Here is a 21,551-nt window from a genome sequence, read left to right as displayed (position 1 = left end):
GGGACCGTCCAATGCTCTTCAATACATTAGAGGTTAGGGACCAGAATACACAGGATATTAAACAACTACCTATCAGCAAATGAAGCTGATTGGTGGCCGTTTAATGCCAATGGGTGGTCAGCGTAAATGGACCATTAGGGATCTCTTATGTACGCTCACAGTGCTATGAAATTTGTATGCAGTCACAGCGACCTGCGCCGTGCATTGATTTCATCTTACTGGGAGGTGCCGATCTATTTTACTTCTTGCTAAATTGTAAAATAACAAAAAACTCAAACTTTATTTCTCTTTTTTTTAATAAAAAAGGACAAGGAATGGAAATTAAGGCAAGTAACAAGAGTGGAGACAAAATGAGAGTGGGGCGTGGCCACAACAACAAGCAAGTTCATCCAGGTCATCAGTCATCAAGAGGTGTCCATGGTTTCTCCTTCTGTAGAAATAAAAGAAAAAAATGTTAGTTACTTACCGCTAATGGGATTTTACAGAACCCATGACAGCACCACCTGAGAGAGGATCTGCCCTCTAAGGACAAGAAACCCACTGAAATAAAAGGGAGGCACCTCTACTCCATATCAGTTGGTTTACAGGACCTCCAAACAATCATTAGAACATACCTACACTAAATTATCATCACTCTAAATGTAAACATTCCACCTGAAAGTGCACCCCCCACCGGTGATAGGGGGGGGGGGGGGATATAAGAGTGCTGTCCTGGGTTCTGTAAAATCCCATTACAGGTAAGTAATTAAGATTTTTCCCTTCACGCATGACAGAACCACGTGAGAGGTTAACCATCCACCTTAGGGAAGGGCCACAGCTTGTAGAACCCCTCTACCAAAGGTTAGATCAGTTGTGGTGGATAAGTCCAGCCTGTAGAAGGTTGAAGAGGAGGACCAAGTTGTTGCTTTACATATCTGGTCGATTGATACCTCTGCTTTCCCTGGCTGAGTGGAATGAGCTTTAATGCCTTCTGGTATTGACACACTACTGGCCGAATAAGCCATACTGATCGTCTCCCTAATCCACCTTGCTAAGGTGCTCTTTGAGCCCCCTGAAAGGAGATGAACAACGATTGGGCTTTCCTCCACCCTTTAGTTGCTTCTATATATTTAACTAGGTCACTTCTAAAATCTAAAGTATGGGACTGCACTTCTCTTGGGTTTTTTGGTGTACTACAAAAAGAGGGAAGAACAATCTGCTGAATCCTACGGAACTTTAGCCACCTTTGGCAGGATGGCAGGGTCAGGTCTCAAGACCCCTCTATGTTCCAGCACCTGAGCGTATGGGGGATTTATTGACCAGGCCTGAATATCACTGACCCTATGAGCTGATGTCACTGCTACGAGTATTATGACCTTAAAGCCACGGCCCCACTATCAGGATTTTTTCTCAGGAGTTGGAGCCAAAACCACATGAGGAACAATCAATCAGAGAAAAGGTATAATAGAAACAATCCAACTATTTGCTGCTAGATTATAATTGTACAGCGCCCCCAAGGCCGAAACCTGAACTTTAATGGTGCTGGTGGACAATCCCAGCTCTAACCCTTTTTGGAGAAATTCTAGTATAGACTTTATTGGAACTTCTCCACCTAGTTTCTCTCCAGAACTAGATAGAACCTTCTTCCATGTTCTACCGTATATCTTGGTGGTCACCGGCTTTCTGCTTTTCAAAAGATACTAAACCCTGGGGATGGGTGGATCCTCCCTCTCAGGTGGTGCTGTCATGGGTAAAGGGAAAAGAAAATACAGATAGCAATTGTCAATAAACTGAACTCAAAGAGGAAAACGTATAGCAAGAAAGATCACGTAGGAACTGGAGTTGGTGCGAATCGCAGGACCTGGTCCATCGGTCAAGTCCTTAATCTGTGGAGCCCTGACTACCTTTTACCTCTTGGCATCCGCAGCAGTAAAAGAAGAGTTGCGGATGCCTGGAAGTAAAAGGCGGAAAGTACATTAACAGAATTCCTGTCTCCAAGATGAAAGGTTAGAAAACTCAAGGCTTCTAGTCAGGTCAGGATTTCGGCCTTAATATAAGGGCTGCTTTTTAGCATTCATATAAGCACCATAATCCCAGGCCTGACGATAACTTACACATTGGTCTGAACTCAGGCTAATGTGATCAGACCTTCAGAGGTGACTTATTTTAAGTTTCACGCTCCTGAGAGAACGGGGGGACTGTTTCTAACTTAATGCATCCATAAACTATATAAAACACTTACTCATTTCATTGAACATGAAGGCGTCTTGATATTCCTTCATGTATTGTGTTGATCGAGATTCATCAAGGAACAGTGAGTAAACTCGCTTTATGTCGTCCACCTGCACATCATTACCCTGAGAAAGAACAGACAACCAGTTACTATATGTGGAAAGAAAAAAGTGGAAAATTCTGCGCTGCTGGTAGGTGGCAACAAATCCAGATCCACACTAGGATAAGGTGTTTTTCTTTTTATTTTGTCTACGCGTTTCAAAGTACCATACTTCTTCCTCAGGACAAAAACAAATGATCTTATGTTTTTTTTTGCCTGAGGAAGAAATGAGATGGGCCAAAGTCATTATGGAGTGAGCTTCTTAAGTTTGGAGCATCTTCCAGCTGCTGTGCTCCATCGCTAGAAATGTAGTCAGGTGGCGGGGTACATTTTTCACTATTTATGCCACTTTTGTGACGTAAACTATGATCATTTTTGTCATCTGTACTCGTCCACTCCTGGCAAAGACTGGCTTAAAAACACAAACAAAAAAATTCTAACTTTTTGCTAAATTACCAACTGCACAAAACTTTAGAGACTTTTTAAAAAGTTTTAGAACTTTTTTTTGCACAGCGTCAGCAGCATACACCCATGGTTTCTTGTGACCCCCAGTGAAGCGATAAGAGAAAAACAGTTTGATGAATTGGAGCCAAAGTGGTCTGTGGTGCCTTCTGCCTCACCTTCCTCTTCCTGCAGACCAGGCTGGCCGCAGTGATGAGCTGTATGGAGTATCTCAGAGAGGTCTCCAGGCCGATCCTTGTCAGTACGGTGTAGGCGTCTTCACTCATGTCCACATCCTCCTCTTCACACCTGAATGACAGCATTTATTATTACAACGGCTTCTCTCCTGCTTTCCCCTCCTGCTGCCGGTCCCATCACTGACAGCCAGGTCACTCTTCTCTGCGACATTTCCGCCTGACCGAGATCATGTCTAAGCGCCGTCATTCCTGATGGTAGCGCATACGCAGCAAGGTCCTGATGACATCAGACTATCGACTTGCGAATGTGCCGCCCCCGGGAATAACAATTTAGGGCGAGGGAGCAGGCCACAGGGAAGAGTGACCCATCAGTCCCTGCAGGAAGCCGGCAGCGGGAAGAAGGAGAAGCCAGAGAGAGCTGCAAGTGCACGACAAGAATTCTGCACTTGTGGCTCATTTGGATTTCTAGAAACAGAGGTATAGATGTAATCAAGGTTACAGGGGCTTTACACATATCACGTTAGTTTGGGGTCTGACAGGATCCCAGCCCCTACTACAGCATAATCAACCTCACCTGATCTTCAGGATCTGTTTTGTTTCCTTCTCATTATAAGGTGAAGTGGAGATGATCAGTAACCGGTCCAATAAATCAATAGGGATGCCATGGGGACTCTGGTAATTTGTGCCACGGATCCTGGTGGAGAAAACAACAGTTAGGAAATCTGCAGTATTGCACCACTGTTGTGATTGGGACGAAATGGTTTCATTCACTGTTTTCTAAGAGTTTGTGTTTTCCTTCATTTTACGGCTCATTGACGTGACTATATCACCTATGAAGATCGGCTACATCTTTCTTTTGTGGATAGGTGCAAATAATGCACTAACTAAAATGCTTAGCAGCACTGTCATGGGTGTATCAAGTGTGACAGACAGTCGCTCTGGATCCAGCTGTAGAAGGTCACTGTGCTTGGCATTGCAGATGCCTTTTTGATCCTCTCATCTCTGTAGTGTAGCGATATCCTGCTCCCTTTAGGACCCAGGAGCGACCTCCACCTTCTGCTGCTGATTGACACACCCTTGCTTGGTAGTTAAAAACTCTCAGTGTCTCCAGAGAGTCGCTGATGATAGTTCTATGTTTCTCTGTCTAGGCATGGAGAACTAGTAGTTGGCTAGTGTCTTCTTGGACTTCCCTTGGAGGACAGTTGGCGTTATCTCTCTGGTGTCTTCTCAAGCTAAGTGTATCCCGTTTGTTTACCTTGTTGTCTTTAGTTACAGTGGGGCCTGACTAGCATTCACCCCGCCCCCTCCCTACCTAGCGCCAAGCTCTAGGGACATTCAGGGATTAGGTTTCCTGCTCAGAGATAGGTGCGGAACCTCTTTAGGGACGACAGGGTAGTCAAGGTGATATTAGATCTGCTTAGGGGTCTCCACTCCTACTTTCCCTTGTTGTTGGGCCCCTTCCCCCTCTTCCCGTCGTTGTACACTTGTTCCTTCCCTCAGCCAGCGTGACAAGCACAGTCTCCATGACAGAAATAAATCTCCATTAATGTCATACACAAACATAGGTAACATTTAAAAAAATGCAAAAGTTTCTTATTCGCGACTATTTTTGAGGCTGTGATGAAATGTGTGTCCCAATTCAATTACTGCAATTTTGTACTATTTTAATTCCTTAACCCCTTTATGACCGGAGCATTTTCCGTTTTTGCATTTTCGTTTTTTGCTCCCCTTCTTCCCAGAGCCAGAACTTTTTTATTTTTCCGTCAATATGGCCGTGTGAGGGCTTATTTTTTGCGGGACGAGTTGTACTTTTAAACGCCATCACTGGTTTTACCATACCGTGTACGGGAAAACAGGAAAAAAATTCCAAGTGCGGTGAAATTGCAAAAAAAAAAAAAAATGCAATTCCACAGCTGTTTTTTGTTTTTACCACGTTCACTGAATGCCAAAACTAATCTGCCATTATGATTCTCCAGGTCATTAAGAGTTTGTAAATACCAAACATGTATAGGTTCTTTTTAATTTAAGTGGTGAAAAAAAAATCCAAAGTTTGATTTAAAAAAAAGGCGTCATTTTCCGAGACCTGTAGCGTCTCCATTTTTTGGGATCTGGGGCCGGGTGAGGGCTTATTTTTTGCGCGCAGTTTTTATCGATACCATTTTGGGATAAATCCGATGTTTTTATTGCTGGTTATTGCATTTTACTGCAATGTTGCGGTGACCAAAAAAAAAAAAAAAAAGTAATTGTGGCGTTTGGAAATTTTTTCTCGTTGCGCCGTTTACCGATCGGATTAATTCTTTTTTTTATATTGATAGATCGGGCGATTCTGAACGCGGCGATACCTAATATGTGTATGTGTTTTTTTTTTTTATTATTTTATTTTGAATGGGGCAAAAGGGGGGGCGATTTAAACTTTTATATTTTTTTAATTTTTAAAAACTTTTTTTTTTTTTTTTTTTTTTTAACACTTTCTGCATGCTTCTATAGTCTCCATAGGAGACTAGAAGCAGCAGCTGTCCGATCGCCTCTGCTACATAAAGGCTATGAGCAGATCGTCTGTATGTGGCAGAAATGCTCCTGTGCTATGAGCGCCGACCACTAGATGGCGCTCATAGCAATCTTTACATGACAACCACAGGGGTATGCTACAGACCCCGGGTTGCCATGCCAACCCATCAGTGACACGAGATCACGTGACAGGGTCACCGATGGGCGGGTAAGTGACGCGCTTCCGGCACGGCGCTGTTAAATGCCGCTGCCAGAGATTGACAGCGGAATTTAACTGCCGCAGGTGGATCGCTATTCCACCTGCGGCTGATGCGGGCACATGTCAGCTGTAAGAATCAGCTGACATGTGCATGGTTCAGTGCGGGCTCACCGCCAGAGCCCCCGCTGAACCGGCCTGTCCGACGTGGTGCGTACTACCACTGACCACGTCGGAAAGGGGTTAAAAGCCGCCACCACTTATATTTCACATAAGCAAAAAATTAAGTGTAAAATGTACCGTTCCAAAGGTTTTTTTTTCATTTCTTCATCCGTTAGCCAATGGTAATGTATATTTAGTGTAAGCATTACAATACCATACTTGCGGACACGTGAACGCTCGCTCTGGTAATACCGGGGAAACCTGACGTCACGCAGAGCGACTGCGGACCTGTGTGTTAAGCCTGGACAATCCCTTTAAAACGGCTCTTGGAAAATACAGACATTTCCATATAATAATGATCTAAACGTTAGAAAGATTGTGTCGGTCACTAGCAACTTACCTGGTGATTCCCCTATTTGTGGCCATAATAAGAACTGGAGCCATGTCACTTTCCAAAGCCCGATTCAAGAAGGAAAAACACTCAATGTCCAACATGTGAACTTCGTCGATGAACAGCACCTGTCGAAGGACAGTGAGGAAAGTGTATGAGGACCCTGCAGCCCCCCAGACCTAAATGTAAGGTGTCAGAATACAGTAAATGTCCCCTCACCCCTGGGATGATCTCAGCTTTTCCTTCCTCTCGCCATTCAGCCACCTTTGCATTAATTTGCTCTCGGACCTCAGATTTTATTTCTCCTGTATCACCTGTACATTAAAAAAAAAGAAATGTTCTCAGGTTCACAAATATAAATTTTTTTTGAGTACCTTTACTCTTAAAGGGGTCTTCTGGTCCCCTGGCAGACTGTGATTTACTCCCCTTCCCTCGGTCCGATGCAGTGTCTCCGCAGCTGCTCCAAGGTGTCTGTTATCTTCAGTGGCTCAGCACTATTGAGCTCACTGATAGTACTGAAGACAATAACAGAGCCGGACCAGGGGAGGGTGAGTAGTGTTCTTTTTTTTTTTTTAAATTGCGCCGTGGGGGAGGGGCACAAGGAATTTCTGAACCCAAAAAAACCCTTTAAAAATTGCATGGACATCATTGTCACATTATGTGATCTGTTGCCCTCTCTTTATACCTGGGTGAGGACAACGTCTGTAGGGTTTGCTCATACGTGATGGTTACGGCATAGATTTACTGAGTGCACTCAAATGTTATGTGAATATCACCGGAGGCCTAAATTTGGCATATAATCCATAGGGCTTCATTAACCGGACAAAGGCGAAGGAGAGTCCTTTTCATCTCTATCAGACTAATATGGTTTTTTTCTATACAGCAAAACAAAAAGTGTAATCGGATACACTCATCAACGCCAAAGTGTCCAGCAAAGACTGTAAACAGCGTCGTAGGCATTTTATTTTTTTTCTACCATAGTGGAATTTATTAGAATATGTTGTTGCATATTTATATGGTGGCATACGACGGAGCCATCCATCAGAAATACTCCAAACGTACATGTCTGATGGAAGGCCCACACAATATGTCATATGAATAAAAAAGGGGATACAAACTGTAGATTAGTGTAGAAAAAAAACCAACATGCGGAAAAAAATGGCCTCCAAGTTGAGAGCCTTTCTGTATAGATTTCCAGACATACCTGAGAAGAGAGCGAGGAATCCCTGCGTTCTGCTGTTTATCACATCGATTTCGTGCAATGACACCGTATGCACCACTTCCTTGCGTTTTTGGAGCTCGCCGTCGGGACACTGTACAAATTTTGTCTGTAGGAGGTAGAAGAATAGAGCAAATTAAGGTGATATATTTCTGCTCTAAGAGGAAGATACACAACAAAAAACCAGAGCAGATATACACACGTGGTCAAAATTGTTGGTACCCCTCGTTTAATGAAAGAGAAACCCACAATGGTCACAGAAATAACTTGAATCTGACAAAAGTAATAAATTAAAAATCTATGGAAATGAAGAAATGAATGTCAGACATTGCTTTTCAACCCTGCTTCCACAGAAGTTTTAAAAAAATTAAACTCCTGAAATAGACCAGGACAGAAATGATGGTCCCCCTGAAAATAATGTGACAACAGATACATGTTAAATTAAGTTGTGTCCACTAATTAGCATCACAGGTGTCTACAATCTTGTAATCAGTCAGTGGGCCTGTATATAGGGCTACAGATACTCACTGTGCTGTTTGGCGACATGGTGTGTACCACACTCAACATGGACCAGAGGAAGCAAAGGAAAGAGTTGTCTCAGGAGATTAGAAAGAAAATTATAGACAAGCAAGTTAAGGGTAAAGGTTATAAGACCATCTCCAAGTAGCTTGATGTTCCTGTGACTACAGTTGCACATATTATTCAGAAATTTAAGATCCATGGGACTGTAGCCAACCTCCCTGGCCACAGGAGGAAAATTGATGACAAATCAAAGAGATGGATAATATGAATGGTAACAAAAGAGCCCAGGATAACTTCTAAAGAGATTAAAGGTGAACTTCAAGCTCAAGGAACATCAGTGTCAGATCGCACCATCCGTTGTTGTTTGATCCAAAGTGGACTTCATGGGAGACGACCAAGGAGAACACCATTGTTGGAAAAAAAAAAAATCATAAAAAAGCCAGACTGGAATTTGCCAAACTACATGTTGACAAGCCACAAAGCTTCTGGCAGAATGTCCTATGGACAGATGAGACAAAGATGGAAGTTTTTGGCAAGGCACATCAGTTCTATGTTCACAAACTGAAAAATGAAGCATATCAAGAAAAGAACACTGTCCCTACTGTGAAACATGGTGGAGGCTCTGTTATGTTCTGGGGCTGCTTTGCTACATCTGGCACAGGGTATCTTGAATCTGTGCAGGATACAATGAAATCTCAAGACTATCAAGGGATTCTAGAGAGAAATGTGCTGCACAGTGTCAGAAAGCTTGGTCTCAGTCGCAGGTCATGGGTCTTGCAACAGGATAATGACCCAAAACACACAGTTAAAAACACCGAAGAATGGCTAACAGGAAAACATTGGACTATTCTGAAGTGGCTTCTATGAGCCCTGACCTAAATCCTATTGAGCATCTTTGGAAAGAGCTGAAACATGTCGTCTGGAAAAGGCAACCTTCAAACAAGAGACAACTGGAGCAGTTTGCTCATGAGGAGTGGGCCAAAATACCTGTCGAGAGGTGCAGAAGTCTCATTGACAGTTACAGGAATCGTTTGATTGCAGTGATTGCCTCAAAAGGTTCTTCAACAAAATATTAAGTTAAGAAGAACCATCATTTCTGTCCAGGCCTATTTCATGAGATTAACTTTTTTTAAAATTCTGTGGAAGCAGAAAAGCACTGTGACTTTCATTTGTTCGTTTTCATAGATTTTTAATTTATTATTACTTTTGTCAGATTCAAGTTATTTCTGTGACCATTGTGGGTTTTTCTTTCATTAAAAGAGGGGTACCAACAATTTTGACCACATGTGTAGTAGCTCCATACAGCTTATTTCTCTGGAAGAAGCATCATGTATCACAATACATGGACCAGCAACTGCTGTCAATGTGGACTGTGGAGTGCTTCATTTTACCTGTGGTGGGGCTGATGGAGAACTGGACACTGCTGTGTCCCCTCCCCCACAATATAACATCTTTTGATCAGCATGTCACTAACCCTTTGGCAACGTGTATATGGAACGAGGTCAGCAGATGCTAGCTGTGTTACACAGCCAGCATCTTCCTGTAACTGCAGCGACTGGAGCTGAGCCCGTACTGCTGCTGTTTATTTAAAGGGACTGTCAGCACCACGACGGTCCAAACAAAGTACCCGGCACCCTTGGCAGGGCCAAAGATTTAAGTGCACCTCCCCACCTGCTTGTTTTCCATCTATCTCCACCGTTCTCTAGCCTTTTAAAGTCGAAGTGGTGAGGAGGAGGAGGAGGAGGAAAAACAAGTAGGTGGGAATGTGCACTTAAATGTTTGGCTATGCCAAGGGTGCCCCTAGCACCTGTACTTGGTCCAGAGTCCTTTTAAATAAACAGCAGCAATCAGAGGTCAGCTGCAGTTGCAGGTAAGATGCTGGCTGTGTGACACAGCTTTTATCTGATGGGTACAGCATGGACTCTGCACCCTTTAAATGCAGTTTTCGCTCCCATGTGATGTGGAATTGCATTTTTCCACCATTTTACCGCACCTGGAATTTTTACTTGTTTGTAAAATACATACAACAAGCAGCTCAGCAGATACTCACCCTCCCGGGGTCCAGCACTGGTTCCTCCCAGCTGCTCTGGTTTTGGCTGCAGCACTGATGACACGTACTTACAGCACACGCACCACCGCTCTAGCCAAACACCAAGCTTAGCGGCTCGTGCACTGAGCTCAGGTGAAGCCGCGTGCCGCTGAGTTCAGTGCAAGGCCAGTGCAGTGAGGTGCTCTGCGGACGTAAAATCACCGCGGCAGGGAAAACACCGGGAATGGTGAAGCGGCGCGGTGCCGGCATTGACCCTGGGAATTCGAGTAACCCTCCAGTTGGTTATTTTAGGCATTTCATAAAATTTGGGGCCCACTTTGCAAAAAGTGGACAACCTCTTTAACTCCTTAAGCCCCGAGGGTGGTTTGCACGTTAATGACCGGGCCAATTTTTACAATTCTGACCACCGTCACTTTATGAGGTAATTACTCTGGAACGCTTCAACGGATCCCCCTGATTCTGAGACTGTTTTTTCGTGACATATTGTACTTCGTGATTGTGGAAAAATTTCTTCGATATCACTTGCGTTTATTTGTGAAAAAATCGGAAATTTGGCGAAAATTTTGAAAATTTTGCCATTTTCAAAATTTGAATTTTTAAGCCCTGAAATCAGAGAGATATGTCACACAAAAGAGTTAATAAATAACATTTCCCACATGTCTACTTTACGTCCGCACAATTTTGGAACCAAAATTTTTTTTTGTTAGGGAGCTATAAGGGTTAAAAGTTGACCAGCGATTTCTCATTTTTCCAACAAAATTTACAAAACCATTTTTTTAGGGACCACATCACATTTGAAGTCACTTTGAGAGGTCTTTATGACAGAAAATACCCAAGTGACACCATTCTAAAAACTGCACCCCTCAAGGTGCTCAAAACCACATTCAAGAACTTTATTAACCCTTCAGGTGCTTCACAGGAATTTTTTGAATGTGTTAGAAAAAAATGAACATTTAACTTTTTTCACAAAAATGTTACTTTAGACCCAATTTTTTTTATTTTCACAGGGGTAACAAGAAAAAATGGACCCCAAAATTTGTTGTGCAATTTCCCCTGGGCACGCAGATACCCAATATTTGGGGAAAAAACACTGTTTGGGCGCACGGCAGGGCTCTGAAGGGAAGGAGCGCCATTTGACTTTTTGATTGTAAAATTTGCTTGAATAATTAGCGGACGCCATGTTGTGTTTGGAGAGCCCCTGTGTGCCCAAACTTTGGAGCTCCCCCACAAGTGACCCCATTTTGGAAACTAGACCCCCCAAGGCACCTTTCTAGATGCATAGTGAGCACTTGGAAACCCCAGGTGCTTCACAAATTGATTCGTAAAAATTAAAAAGTGAAAAAAAAAAAAACACTTTTTCATTTTTACGAATCAATTTGTGAAGCACCTGGGGGTTCCAAGTGCTCACTATGCATCTAGATAGGTGCCTTGGGGGGTCTAGTTTCCAAAATGGGGTCACTTGTGGGGGAGCTCCACTGTTTAGGCACATTAGGGGCTCTCCAAACGCAACATGGCGTCCGCTAACAATTTGAGCCGATTTTCCATTCAATTCGTTAGCGGACACCATGTCGCGTTTGGAGAGCCCGTGATGTGCCTAAACAGTGGAGCTCCCCCACAAGTGTCCCCATTTTGGAAACTATACCCCTCAAGGATTTTATTAAGGTGTATAGTGAACATTTTGAACCCAGAGGTACGGCACAGAATTTGTTTACATTAGGTCATCATATTGAATAAGTTGTCATTATTCTTGAGCGCAAGTGCTCGCTCCTTGAGTTTGCATCGGGTACTCAGGTATGCACCATGTACAGCGTGTGCTCGAGTGACATGCTCGAGTCCCTGCTCCGCATGTTTCACGGTTATTAGACACCCAAAAAAAAACATGCGGGGATCGCTCGTGCATGGCAGGCAATCCCCGTAAAGTTTTTTGGCCGCGAAGCATATGGGGCAGAGACTCGAGCATGTCACTCAAATACCCACGATACTCAATGCATACCAGAGCACCCGATGCAAACTCAAGCAGCGAGCACTTGCTCTCAACACTAGTCGCCATATCGTCATCTTTTTTTCTTACTTTTGACAAAAATCCTAGCCCCAGCACAACCCTAGCCCCAAACCCAGCCCTAACCCTAGCCCAATCCTAACCCAAGAGTTTATTTTTGACGCCGTTCCTTGTGCGGTATAAGTGATTAGACGACTTTATTCTTCGGGTCGGTGTGATTACAGCAATGCCAGAATCATATGGGGTTTTTATGACTGACCGCTGTCACACACTAAAAGACGCATTTTTTGTAAAATCTAGTTTTTGCATCGCCATATTTTGAGAGCTATAATTTTTCCAGATTTTGGCAGACAGTCATGTGATGGCTCGTTTTTTGCGGGATTACTTGACGTTGTTATTGGTGCCATTTTCAGGCACGTGACATTTTTTGATCGCTTTCTATTCCGATTTTTGGGAGGCAGAATAAACAAAAACCAACAATTCAGGAATTTTTTTTTTTTTTATTCTGTTCCGCGTGTGGTAAAATTGATGAGGTAGCTTTATTCTTCGGGTCAGTACGTTTACAGCGGTACCACATTTGTATCATTTTTCTATGTTTTGGCGCTTATACACAATAAAAGTTATTTTATAGAAAAAAATATTTTTTAGCATCGCTTTATTCTGAGAGCTATAACCTTTTTATTTTTCGGGTGATGGAGCTGTATGGCGGCTTGTTTTTTGCGGGACGAGATGACGTTTTCAGCGGTACCATTTTTATTTATATGCGTCTTTTTGATCGCGTGTTATTCCACTTTTTGTTTGGCGGTATGGTGATAAAGCATTGTTTTTTGCTTCGTTTTTTTTTTTTTTACCGTGTTCACTGAAGGGGTTAACTAGTGGGACAGTTTTATAGGTCAGGTTGTTCCGGACGCGGCGATACCAAATATGTGTACTTTTATTGTTTGTTTTTTTTATAATAATATTTATTGATGGGTACATTATATTTTTATTTTTGGTGGATTATTTTTTTTATATTTTTGCAATTTTTTTTTTTTTTTCCACTTTCAGACAGTTTTTATACTTTATTACTTTGTCCCACTCTGGGACTTTCACTTTTTTTTCTCTGATCGCCTGCATGGCACAGGAATGCAGCACCATCCCTATGCCATGCAGGCTATCAGCGGTGCACAGTGTGAAGATTGTTTGGAGATGCACTGCGCATGTCCAAACAATCTTCCTGCTGTCTGGTGACCCGGATGTTGTCATGACGACATCGGGTCGTCATGGCAACACCCGGGAAGCCTTTGCAGACTGCGCTGGAAGCCGGAAGAGGAGGTGAGTATCGGCGATCACCTCCCCTTGCCCCCGCAATACCGCTCCCTGCACATAGTACCGGGTGTCAGCTGTGACAATCAGCTGACACCCGGCGGCGATCGCGCCCGCACAGCCTGTGTGCGCGCGCGATCGCAATGACGTACTAATACGGGTCTGGCTCTTAAGTCCCAGGGCACAGACGCGTATTAGTACGTCAGATGTTATTAAGGGGTTAAGTAATCTTTATAACAATGATTGTCCATGGCGGAGAACCCTTCTATGGAAGACAAAATAATCCGACCATTACGAGGTTGTACCTGAGATCCCATGGCATCGTAGTCCCTCGCCCTTGTGAAGGCACGGCCCAATTTTGTAATCTTGCCTGTTGCTTTATCGATGGTTATGACATCCCTAAAAAGAAAACAAAGAAATAAGTACAATCCCCTACATACATTTCTGATCACAGACTGTATACAAAATAACACAGAAAGTATATTATAGATATAGCAGATTTTCTTCTTACCCAGACTGGACCTTTTCCTTCGTCAGGGATTCGATCATCTTGGTACCCAGGTCATAAATGGTTTCCATCTCCGTTGTTTTTAAGGTCAGCTTGCCTACTTTGGCACCCTTAAAGAGGAGATAAGGTGTAAAGAAATTCTCTGAGCGGCACGTAGAGGGTTTAATATAATCATGCATGTGGATTGTGATTTTACAAGGTTGGGGGCACAACCAACAATGCACAGAATGGAGTTTCTTTCCCATCTAACCATTGGCGACGTGCTCAGTCCCATTGCAATCAAATCCTGATTACCAGGCTCCAGACTTTAGGGGGTACAATTTCATATAAAAAAGTGAAATGTAGGGGAAAAAAAAAAATAAAATGGTAATGACTCACTGTTCCTGTAGCTGGTCTGTCAATCTGCACCTCCACAACTTCTCCTTCAATTATTTCAGTTTCCTCCCTGGGTAAAACATCAAGCATTGACAAGAAATACTTAAAGGGGTTTTCCAGTTTTAAAAAAAACATTGCCTCACCCCCTCCACCAGCGATCTGCTTTACACCCTCTCCCCAGGTCCATAACTGAGTCTTCACCGCTGCTCCCATTGTCTGTTATTGGCTGCAGCCTTGATGTCATGTCAGCAGCCAATCAGTAACCTCAGAGGCTCATTCAATCGACTTGCTGAGTGGCTGCAACGTTGTCGATGTGAAATCAGCGCTGCAGACAAAAACAGACAATGGAAGCAGCGGTGAAAACTCACAACACATCCCGGGGAGGGCGAGTTGAAGGAGTATTTTCATCTCCAATATCCTATCCCAACATGTAGTAGGCGTCATAATAATAATTATTAGCAAATATGTCCAATTAGAAATGCAGTATAGTTCTTCTGATTCACAGCGTCGCTTACCTCATGTGCAGGGCATTGCAGTAGATCAGGTATCCATGGTTACGACCACTAAATGCATGGATATCTAAGCTACAGTAATGCCCTGCACATGGGGTAAGCAACACTGCGAATCAGAAGAACTATTCTACATTTCTAATTGGAGGTATTTGCTAATATTATTACTACTACATATTGGGAGAGGATCTTGGAGATGGGAATACCCCTTTAGGCGCAGTTTATTTTATTAATAACACAGTCAGGGGAATCCAGTGGTTTCCAAAGCTTTGCAATCTTGAATAGGTTGTTATTTTGGCACGGGCAGACTTGAAAATACATTAAATCTGAGACCTATTGATCCACTTACTTGATTCGGACTCCGATAGAGCGGCGGAAAGCCTGAGTCAGAGCCTCGGTTTTGCTCATTTCCAGAGAGAAGATCTCACTGCCGGCAATGGCAGTAAATGGTGTATCCGAGCCCAGAGCTTGAGCCATACCTGTGCAAGATAAGGGAGTCATTTATAGCCAGACATTATACAACCAGACAATAATTATCTAATGGCATCTATGGAAATCATGGTCAAGGCCACAAACAGCAATCCCTAAATACTTTGATGATCTGATATCTTATCACCAGCGGTTCTGTACATTCATTTATTAAATACATTAGTAAAATGTAATTAACTGCAATGTTCTAGTGAATAAATGTATTACCCATGGCAATAGCAGTCTTCCCCGTTCCGGGCTGTCCGGCTATTAATACGGCACGTCCCGCAATCTTCCCCTCTTTGATCATTTCTAAAATAACCCCGGCTGCTCGGCGAGCCGCCAGCTGCCCGACCATGCCTTGTGATACCTGTAGAGAGCCAGAATTACGGACAGATCATAAAAAAAGGCACAATATTTGTTCTTTTCTCACCATTTAAAAGAGCCTGTGCACAAGATATAATTGACATATGCGTCAAGAATAAAAGATGTGAAGACCCTTTATGAGGGGAGACGCAAGTCCTGCTTCCTCGCATGATCTGTAACAAGTGTTGAAGGATGGGATACGTGTAATTAGTTGTGGCACGGTGATGGAGGTGCATGCGAGCGTTGTGCGCCCCATCAAAACTGACGATTACAGGACGGGAAACTCTCCACTATTTCATTTACGGACAGTGGTTGCCATATCGTCCCAATCACGTGATTGTAAATATTAGAGTATAGCAGGACCCGGTCTATCAGTGGCGGGTAATCTGTGGCCGCTGGACGGGAACGCTGAGAGTCGCCTTTTACCGGCGACGTCCCTCGTGTTGCGGTGGTACTGGATTATTAAACGTGTGAGAAACCATGGTCTGTGTCTGGCAGGAGAGGTGAAGGGATCTCTTGGTGCTGGCCTCTCTGACAAAACTTGAGACAGCTGGACGTTTATCTGAACAGGCGAGCGCCCCCATGTGCCTGTATATGGACTGTTTATTTTGTTCCTTTATGCTGGAGAAAGGCTGTGTGCTTTCCATTCTGCTGGAAGTTTATGCACTTCAGTAAACCTCCCTGTCTGACCAAGGAACTACGTGCCTGTGTGAACGCTACCAGCTGCCTAAAAGCGAGTGGATCCCTACAAATGATGGGTGTGAAGTCCCAGAGATCACAGGCGATTGCAGTGTAAAGGCGGCTACAGCAGTGCAAACAGTCTGAAACATGGAGGAGCTTGTTAACCCCTAAACGACCAACGACATGTATAGCACGTCATGAGCTGGAGTCAGTTCCCGCATCAGTACGTGCCATACACGTCATGTCTTTAAGCTCCATGCCGACAGCTGATTGGCACTGCTAGAGATGGGGGACCAATTACAGTAGTGCCCGCTCTCTGATTGACTAACCAATCAGTGTAATCTGACTAACTGATCGCAGCATGCAATCGCCGGGAAGTGCGGATATATCATCACTTCCCCGCAGGAGCTCGGCGCGGCTGACAGCCGAGCCCCTGCGGTAACAGCCAGGACCACTGCCTGCACCACACCTGGCTGATTAACCCTCCACATGCCACAATCGATTGTGTGACATTAGGAAGATTATGAAAGGAAATGGGCTCCCTCTCTCAACCCCATTTTCACCCCCACAACAGAATATATATATATATATATATATATATACTCCAAAGGAAAAACTTCAGCACACAGAGGTATAGTAACGACCCCAATGCAATGTACACCGACCTAGGAACAGTAAGTAATAATCGCATAGATGAGGTCTTGCAGGTCACAGGCCACTGCAATATTTTCATTTACTCTACGGAATGTTGACGTTACCTGTCGGGGTTCAAGAGCATCATCCAGTCCCAGCCCTCGGATGTGGGAATGAGCCCCTAGAATCAGAGAATAGACAGATTATAACCTTATCCTACACAAATACTACAAAATATAATACACTGCATATAGTGTACAAAAACAATGCTCTCTCCTGGCAGACGTCCCCTAATGAGCCACCAGGAATTCCTCCTTTAAGGCACCAGTCTTTGGATAGAAAGTATTTGGCCCCAGAACGGTGCAGAACTATGGATGTAATGCTTCTTTCAGTGGACTTTATAAAAGGATTACCTCCATTCTAATAGAACACTGATGTTACTCGCTGTCATAACTAGAAGGGTCGATTGCTAAATTAAGAGGCTGAGGCTATGTGCCCACGTAGCGTTTTTGCGGCATATTTACGGCCACAAAAACGCTTGTAAAACAGTCTGCCATGCAAAGCAATGTGAATTTGGATGTGCTGTGCACATGATGCGCTAATTTTCGCGCCGAATTCGCATTGGTTTGCAAAACGCAGCATGACCATTTCTACCGCGATTACGCTGCAGCGTAATCGCGGTGCGTGTGGTACCTGGGATGAAGAGGAGACTACAACTCCTCTTCATCCCAGCTACCACGCGGTAAAAAAAAGAAATAAAAAAGTTAAAAATAAACAAAACCTGTATATTCACCTCTCCGGCGGCCCCCTCCATTCTGCTCCCGGCCGCGTCTTCTCTCTTAAGCGTCCCGCAGTGTACTGTCAGGACCTGCGGTGATGTCATTTAGTCACCTGATGGTCACGCGACCGCTGACGTCGGCGGTCAGATGATGGCCGTGTGACCATCAGCTGACTAAATGACGTCACCGCAGGTCCTGACAGTACACTGCGGGACGCTTAAGAGAGAAGACGCGGCCGGGAGCAGACTGGAGGAGCCCGAAGAGCAGACCGGGGGCCGCCGGAGAGGTGAATATACAGGTTTTTTTTTTTATTTTTAACGTTTTAATTCTTTTTTTTTTTTTTTTATACTATAGATGCTGCATTTAAAGCATCTAAGTTGTTCACACATTATAAATCCATGCCGGTTGCATGGATTTATATTGTGTGATCAACTTGTCAAGCACTTTTCCAAGTGATGCTCAAAATCGCTTGGAAAAGTGCTTGAAAAAACGCATGTAAAAATGCTGAAAAAACGCTTCTCTCTGGCAGAAAAAAATGCATGTAAATCTGCATACGTTTTTTTCTGGCAGAGAGAGGCAAAAATGCTCTGCATCAAATCTGCTACGTGGGCACATAGCCTGAGGCTCCTCAGCTTTTTATCTGCATATGGAATTTACCAGCCTACAGCTTAAAAAGTCTTCCAGTTTCCAAAAACCCATCGGCAGTTTGTTTAAAGAAAACAAACAAAAAATACAAACCTAAGGATAGGTCATCAATATCAGATCACTGGGGGTCTCGCACCTCACCCCCACCTGACTGATCAGCTCCCATCACCCCACTCCCACCACCCCACCCGACTGATCAGCTCGATGTAAAGTACCACAAAACAGTCCTAGTCTTTTTACCAGAAGCTGATCTGCAGTGTCCAATCCCATTAATCTTTGGAAACACAGAAGTGAAATTTTGGAATTTTCTTTTTTTTTCTCCCTTTTTGATATATTTTACTATAAGGCACTGGCATATAACACACAGCAATAAAATTGGAGGATTGCATGAAAATCTTCCAGGAAAGCAGAGAATATTATCCAGATCTTCAGAACATTTGTTTATGAATATTGAGTTGGTGCCAATCGGTTGGCAGGACCCAGTAATCTGTGGCTGCTGGACGGCAGTGCTGAGAGTCGCCTCTTACCCGACAGCATCCGTGGACCGTCTTTGGATTAGCCACATGTTGCAATGATTATGCCGGCTAACCAGGAGCGCGACCGCAGAGGCGGATTAGTAAGAGGCGGTTCTCATCTGAGGTCCTGCAAAGAAATTCACACAACACTTTTCCTGATCCTCACACGTCATATGTGAACAATGGTTGTCCTGGAAACATGATAGTTTGGGAGTTGACCGGGACAACCCTTGTCTCTATGGATACTGTGTGTTGCTTGCTAAAGTGTTACCGAGGACACAACATTACATTACAATACGGAACCAGGACAAGGACTTCTACACACAAGAGTCACATTACAAGAACGTCACCCAGATCATGAATATGAAGGAAATAACACGAGCTGAGCAAGTACCGATTCTCTCGATGCGGGTGACATCTCGGACTTCTGGCACCTTGGTGGTCGTCTGCGAGAGAAGAAGGACAATGACGCCAACATTAACTTAGATCCAATATTACATGGGTAGATCTGCCTTCTACATCACAATATCATGCCCAAAGTTGAAGCTTCTCCAGAGACCATTGTGGAGATTTACACAAACTAATTCCCCTCTTAACAAGTTATCACTTATCCTATGTACAGGAGATAACTTTCTGACCGCTCTCAGGGCATATGTTGCTCCATATAGGAATTGATAATGTACCAACATGGAGACCAGCATTGAAATTATTATTGCTAAGAAGTCAAGGCAGCATAGTGGCTCAGTGGTTAGCACTGCAGCCTTGCAGCGCTGGGGTCCTGGGTTCAAATCCCAACAAAGGAAATATCTGCAAGGAGTTTATATGTTCTCCCCGTGTTTGTGTGGGTTTCCTCCGCGTTCTCCGGTTTCCTCCCACACTCCAAAGACATACCGATAGGGAATCTAGATTGTGACCCCTAATGGGGACAGAGATGATGATGTCTAAAGCGATGTGAAATTAATGGCGCTATATAAAAGTGAGTAAAATAAAAAAGAAAATCCTCTAAAAATCCTCTGATTACTGGGGGGCTGACCACTGGTCTGGCACCACCAGTGATCTAGAGAACAGGTAAAAATGGCTCTTGGATAGAATGGAGGTGTGCACACTCGACATCTGCTCCAATCATTAACTATATGGGACTGCAAGAGAAAGAGTCCAACCTTTGGCTATTTCCAGCAGTAGTAGGTCTGCTGAGACCATTAAGGGTGGCAGTGATGTCAAACTTAAACACACAAAGGGCCAAAATGAAAAACTTGGACAAAAGACACAGTCCGATGTCCTCCATACAGAATAATGGGCCCCACATAGTCCTCCATACAGAATAATGGCCTCACATAGGGTTGGTTGTACTGGTGTCGCAGGCCAAATATAACCACCCTGCAGGCCAGATTTGGCCCACGGGCATACGCCTTACACCATGGATCCGGGATATTGGGATTACAATTACTATCCTGGGACCCTGTGGTCAGCAGGTTATTCCCTTACACCATGGATAGTTGATAATTTACTATTTTGGGATTAGTTACTATCCCAGGCGCTGTTTTCTGAATATTTAGTGGTCGGATCCTCAGTGATCAGTGAGCTCTCCCTTACACCATAGATAGGGTAGAACATACTTACTGTTTATTATTATTATCCCAAGCCTCACTTTCAGGATAATTAGGGGTCCCAATGGTCAGACCCCCAGTGATCAGCAGGTTATTCCCTACACCATGGACAGGAGATCATTTACTAGCCCAGGTGCTGCTCGTCTTTGGCATTGTTAGGAGTCCTAGCGGTCGGACCCCCAGTGATCTGCCAACTAGCCCCATAGGGGATAACTTGCAATTTTGGGAAACAGCAGCCATGGATGTGATGAAGCCCCAAGACTGTCCAGGGGTAACGACGTGTCTGTCACCTGTTGCCACTGACTACCAGCAGACCTGTGAGTGCAGCTCTGGAGTACAGGCTGCAGCTCATGGACATGACAAGCTGGGTCTGACATCCATCATACAGAAACTATAATCTTCCCCTCCATAGAAATCAATGGAAACGGCTGCCATGCTGTGATGTGACCGCCAGAGCCCGTACCAGCATTATCAGCAGCATTGCACACAGGTTCAGACACACAGTGCGGTTATATCAGCATAACGCACACAGAGCCTGACTTCTGCCCTCTCCTCCATCTTACCGCCATGGTTGCCATGCTGCCGCTTCTCCGCACTACACAACCGCCAGGTACACGAGAGGTGAAACTGTGATACCGCTCCGGCCGGAAACACAAACTGCGGCGTAATGGTTCCGCGTAGACACGCCCACTAGGGGAGGAGCGATGTAACCGTAGACAGTTCTGTGGAGACACAGTAATGTGTTAAGTGCACCAAACAGCCATCAGGGGGCAGTGCGACACTATAAGCAGAACTCTTGCAAGGCCATGTTCACACAGTGGTTTTTTTAGGCGAAAACCTCTATCAGGAAACGCTTATTTTTTGGGGGGGAAGGCAGTTTTTAGAGTATTTGCACACATTGTGTCTTTTTCTACCATTTTTTCCTTAATAAAAATGCAAATGCTGCCACGAAGGAGGTTATTTGGTAGCTACAATGATTAGGCAGCTGATATGTGTTACATCTACATGATACCAGGACCTGAGAATTCCCAGCAGAACATCGCGCCATCACTCGGCCCCCGCTGGCCCTTCAGATGAGTGACGCATCGGGCTGTACACATGATCATAAAGAAAACGTAAATCCTCAGACCAGGCCTCCTCCTTGTATCAGTCCCCAGCTAGGCA

General features: G+C 44.1%; 1 protein-coding gene across 2 annotated transcripts; it reads right to left on the bottom strand.

Annotated features, from left to right (window-relative positions):
• Positions 1-278: 278 nt before the first annotated feature.
• On the bottom strand, positions 279-21,097 carry RUVBL2 (RuvB like AAA ATPase 2). 2 transcript variants are annotated; one of them, XM_073657785.1, is made up of 16 exons: positions 20,951-21,097; positions 19,175-19,226; positions 16,967-17,022; positions 15,390-15,531; positions 15,043-15,172; positions 14,188-14,254; positions 13,813-13,919; positions 13,607-13,700; positions 7,411-7,534; positions 6,426-6,520; positions 6,216-6,334; positions 3,524-3,643; positions 2,932-3,061; positions 2,222-2,336; positions 1,637-1,720; positions 279-430 (listed from the first exon to the last, which is right to left on the bottom strand). In XM_073657785.1, the coding sequence occupies exons 1-15, from the start codon at positions 20,963-20,965 to the stop codon at positions 1,680-1,682; spliced, it is 1,407 nt and encodes a 468-aa protein (XP_073513886.1). In that variant the 5' UTR covers positions 20,966-21,097; the 3' UTR covers positions 279-430; positions 1,637-1,679. The 2 variants fall into 2 exon arrangements, with proteins under 2 accessions (XP_073513886.1, XP_073513887.1); XM_073657786.1 differs by lacking the exon at positions 1,637-1,720.
• Positions 21,098-21,551: the final 454 nt, after the last annotated feature.

Source organism: Phyllobates terribilis, unplaced genomic scaffold, assembly GCF_046119375.1.
Source record: "Phyllobates terribilis strain yellow unplaced genomic scaffold, ASM4611937v1 Scaffold_12__6_contigs__length_324123572, whole genome shotgun sequence".
NCBI classification, from domain to species: Eukaryota; Metazoa; Chordata; class Amphibia; order Anura; family Dendrobatidae; genus Phyllobates; species Phyllobates terribilis.
Note: the sequence above shows the minus strand (reverse complement) of the source record. Positions and strands in the feature narration are given on the sequence as shown.

What these genes read in the sequence shown, in the direction of transcription:
- RUVBL2 (XM_073657785.1), bottom strand. An exon ending in ACAGACCAGCTACAGGAACA is followed by an intron (nt 13,920 to 14,187) that starts GTGAGTCATTAC and finishes CTCCTCTTTAAG; the next exon opens with GGTGCCAAAGTAGGCAAGCT. An exon ending in ACAAATAGGGGAATCACCAG is followed by an intron (nt 3,644 to 6,215) that starts GTAAGTTGCTAG and finishes TTTCTCCACCAG; the next exon opens with GATCCGTGGCACAAATTACC.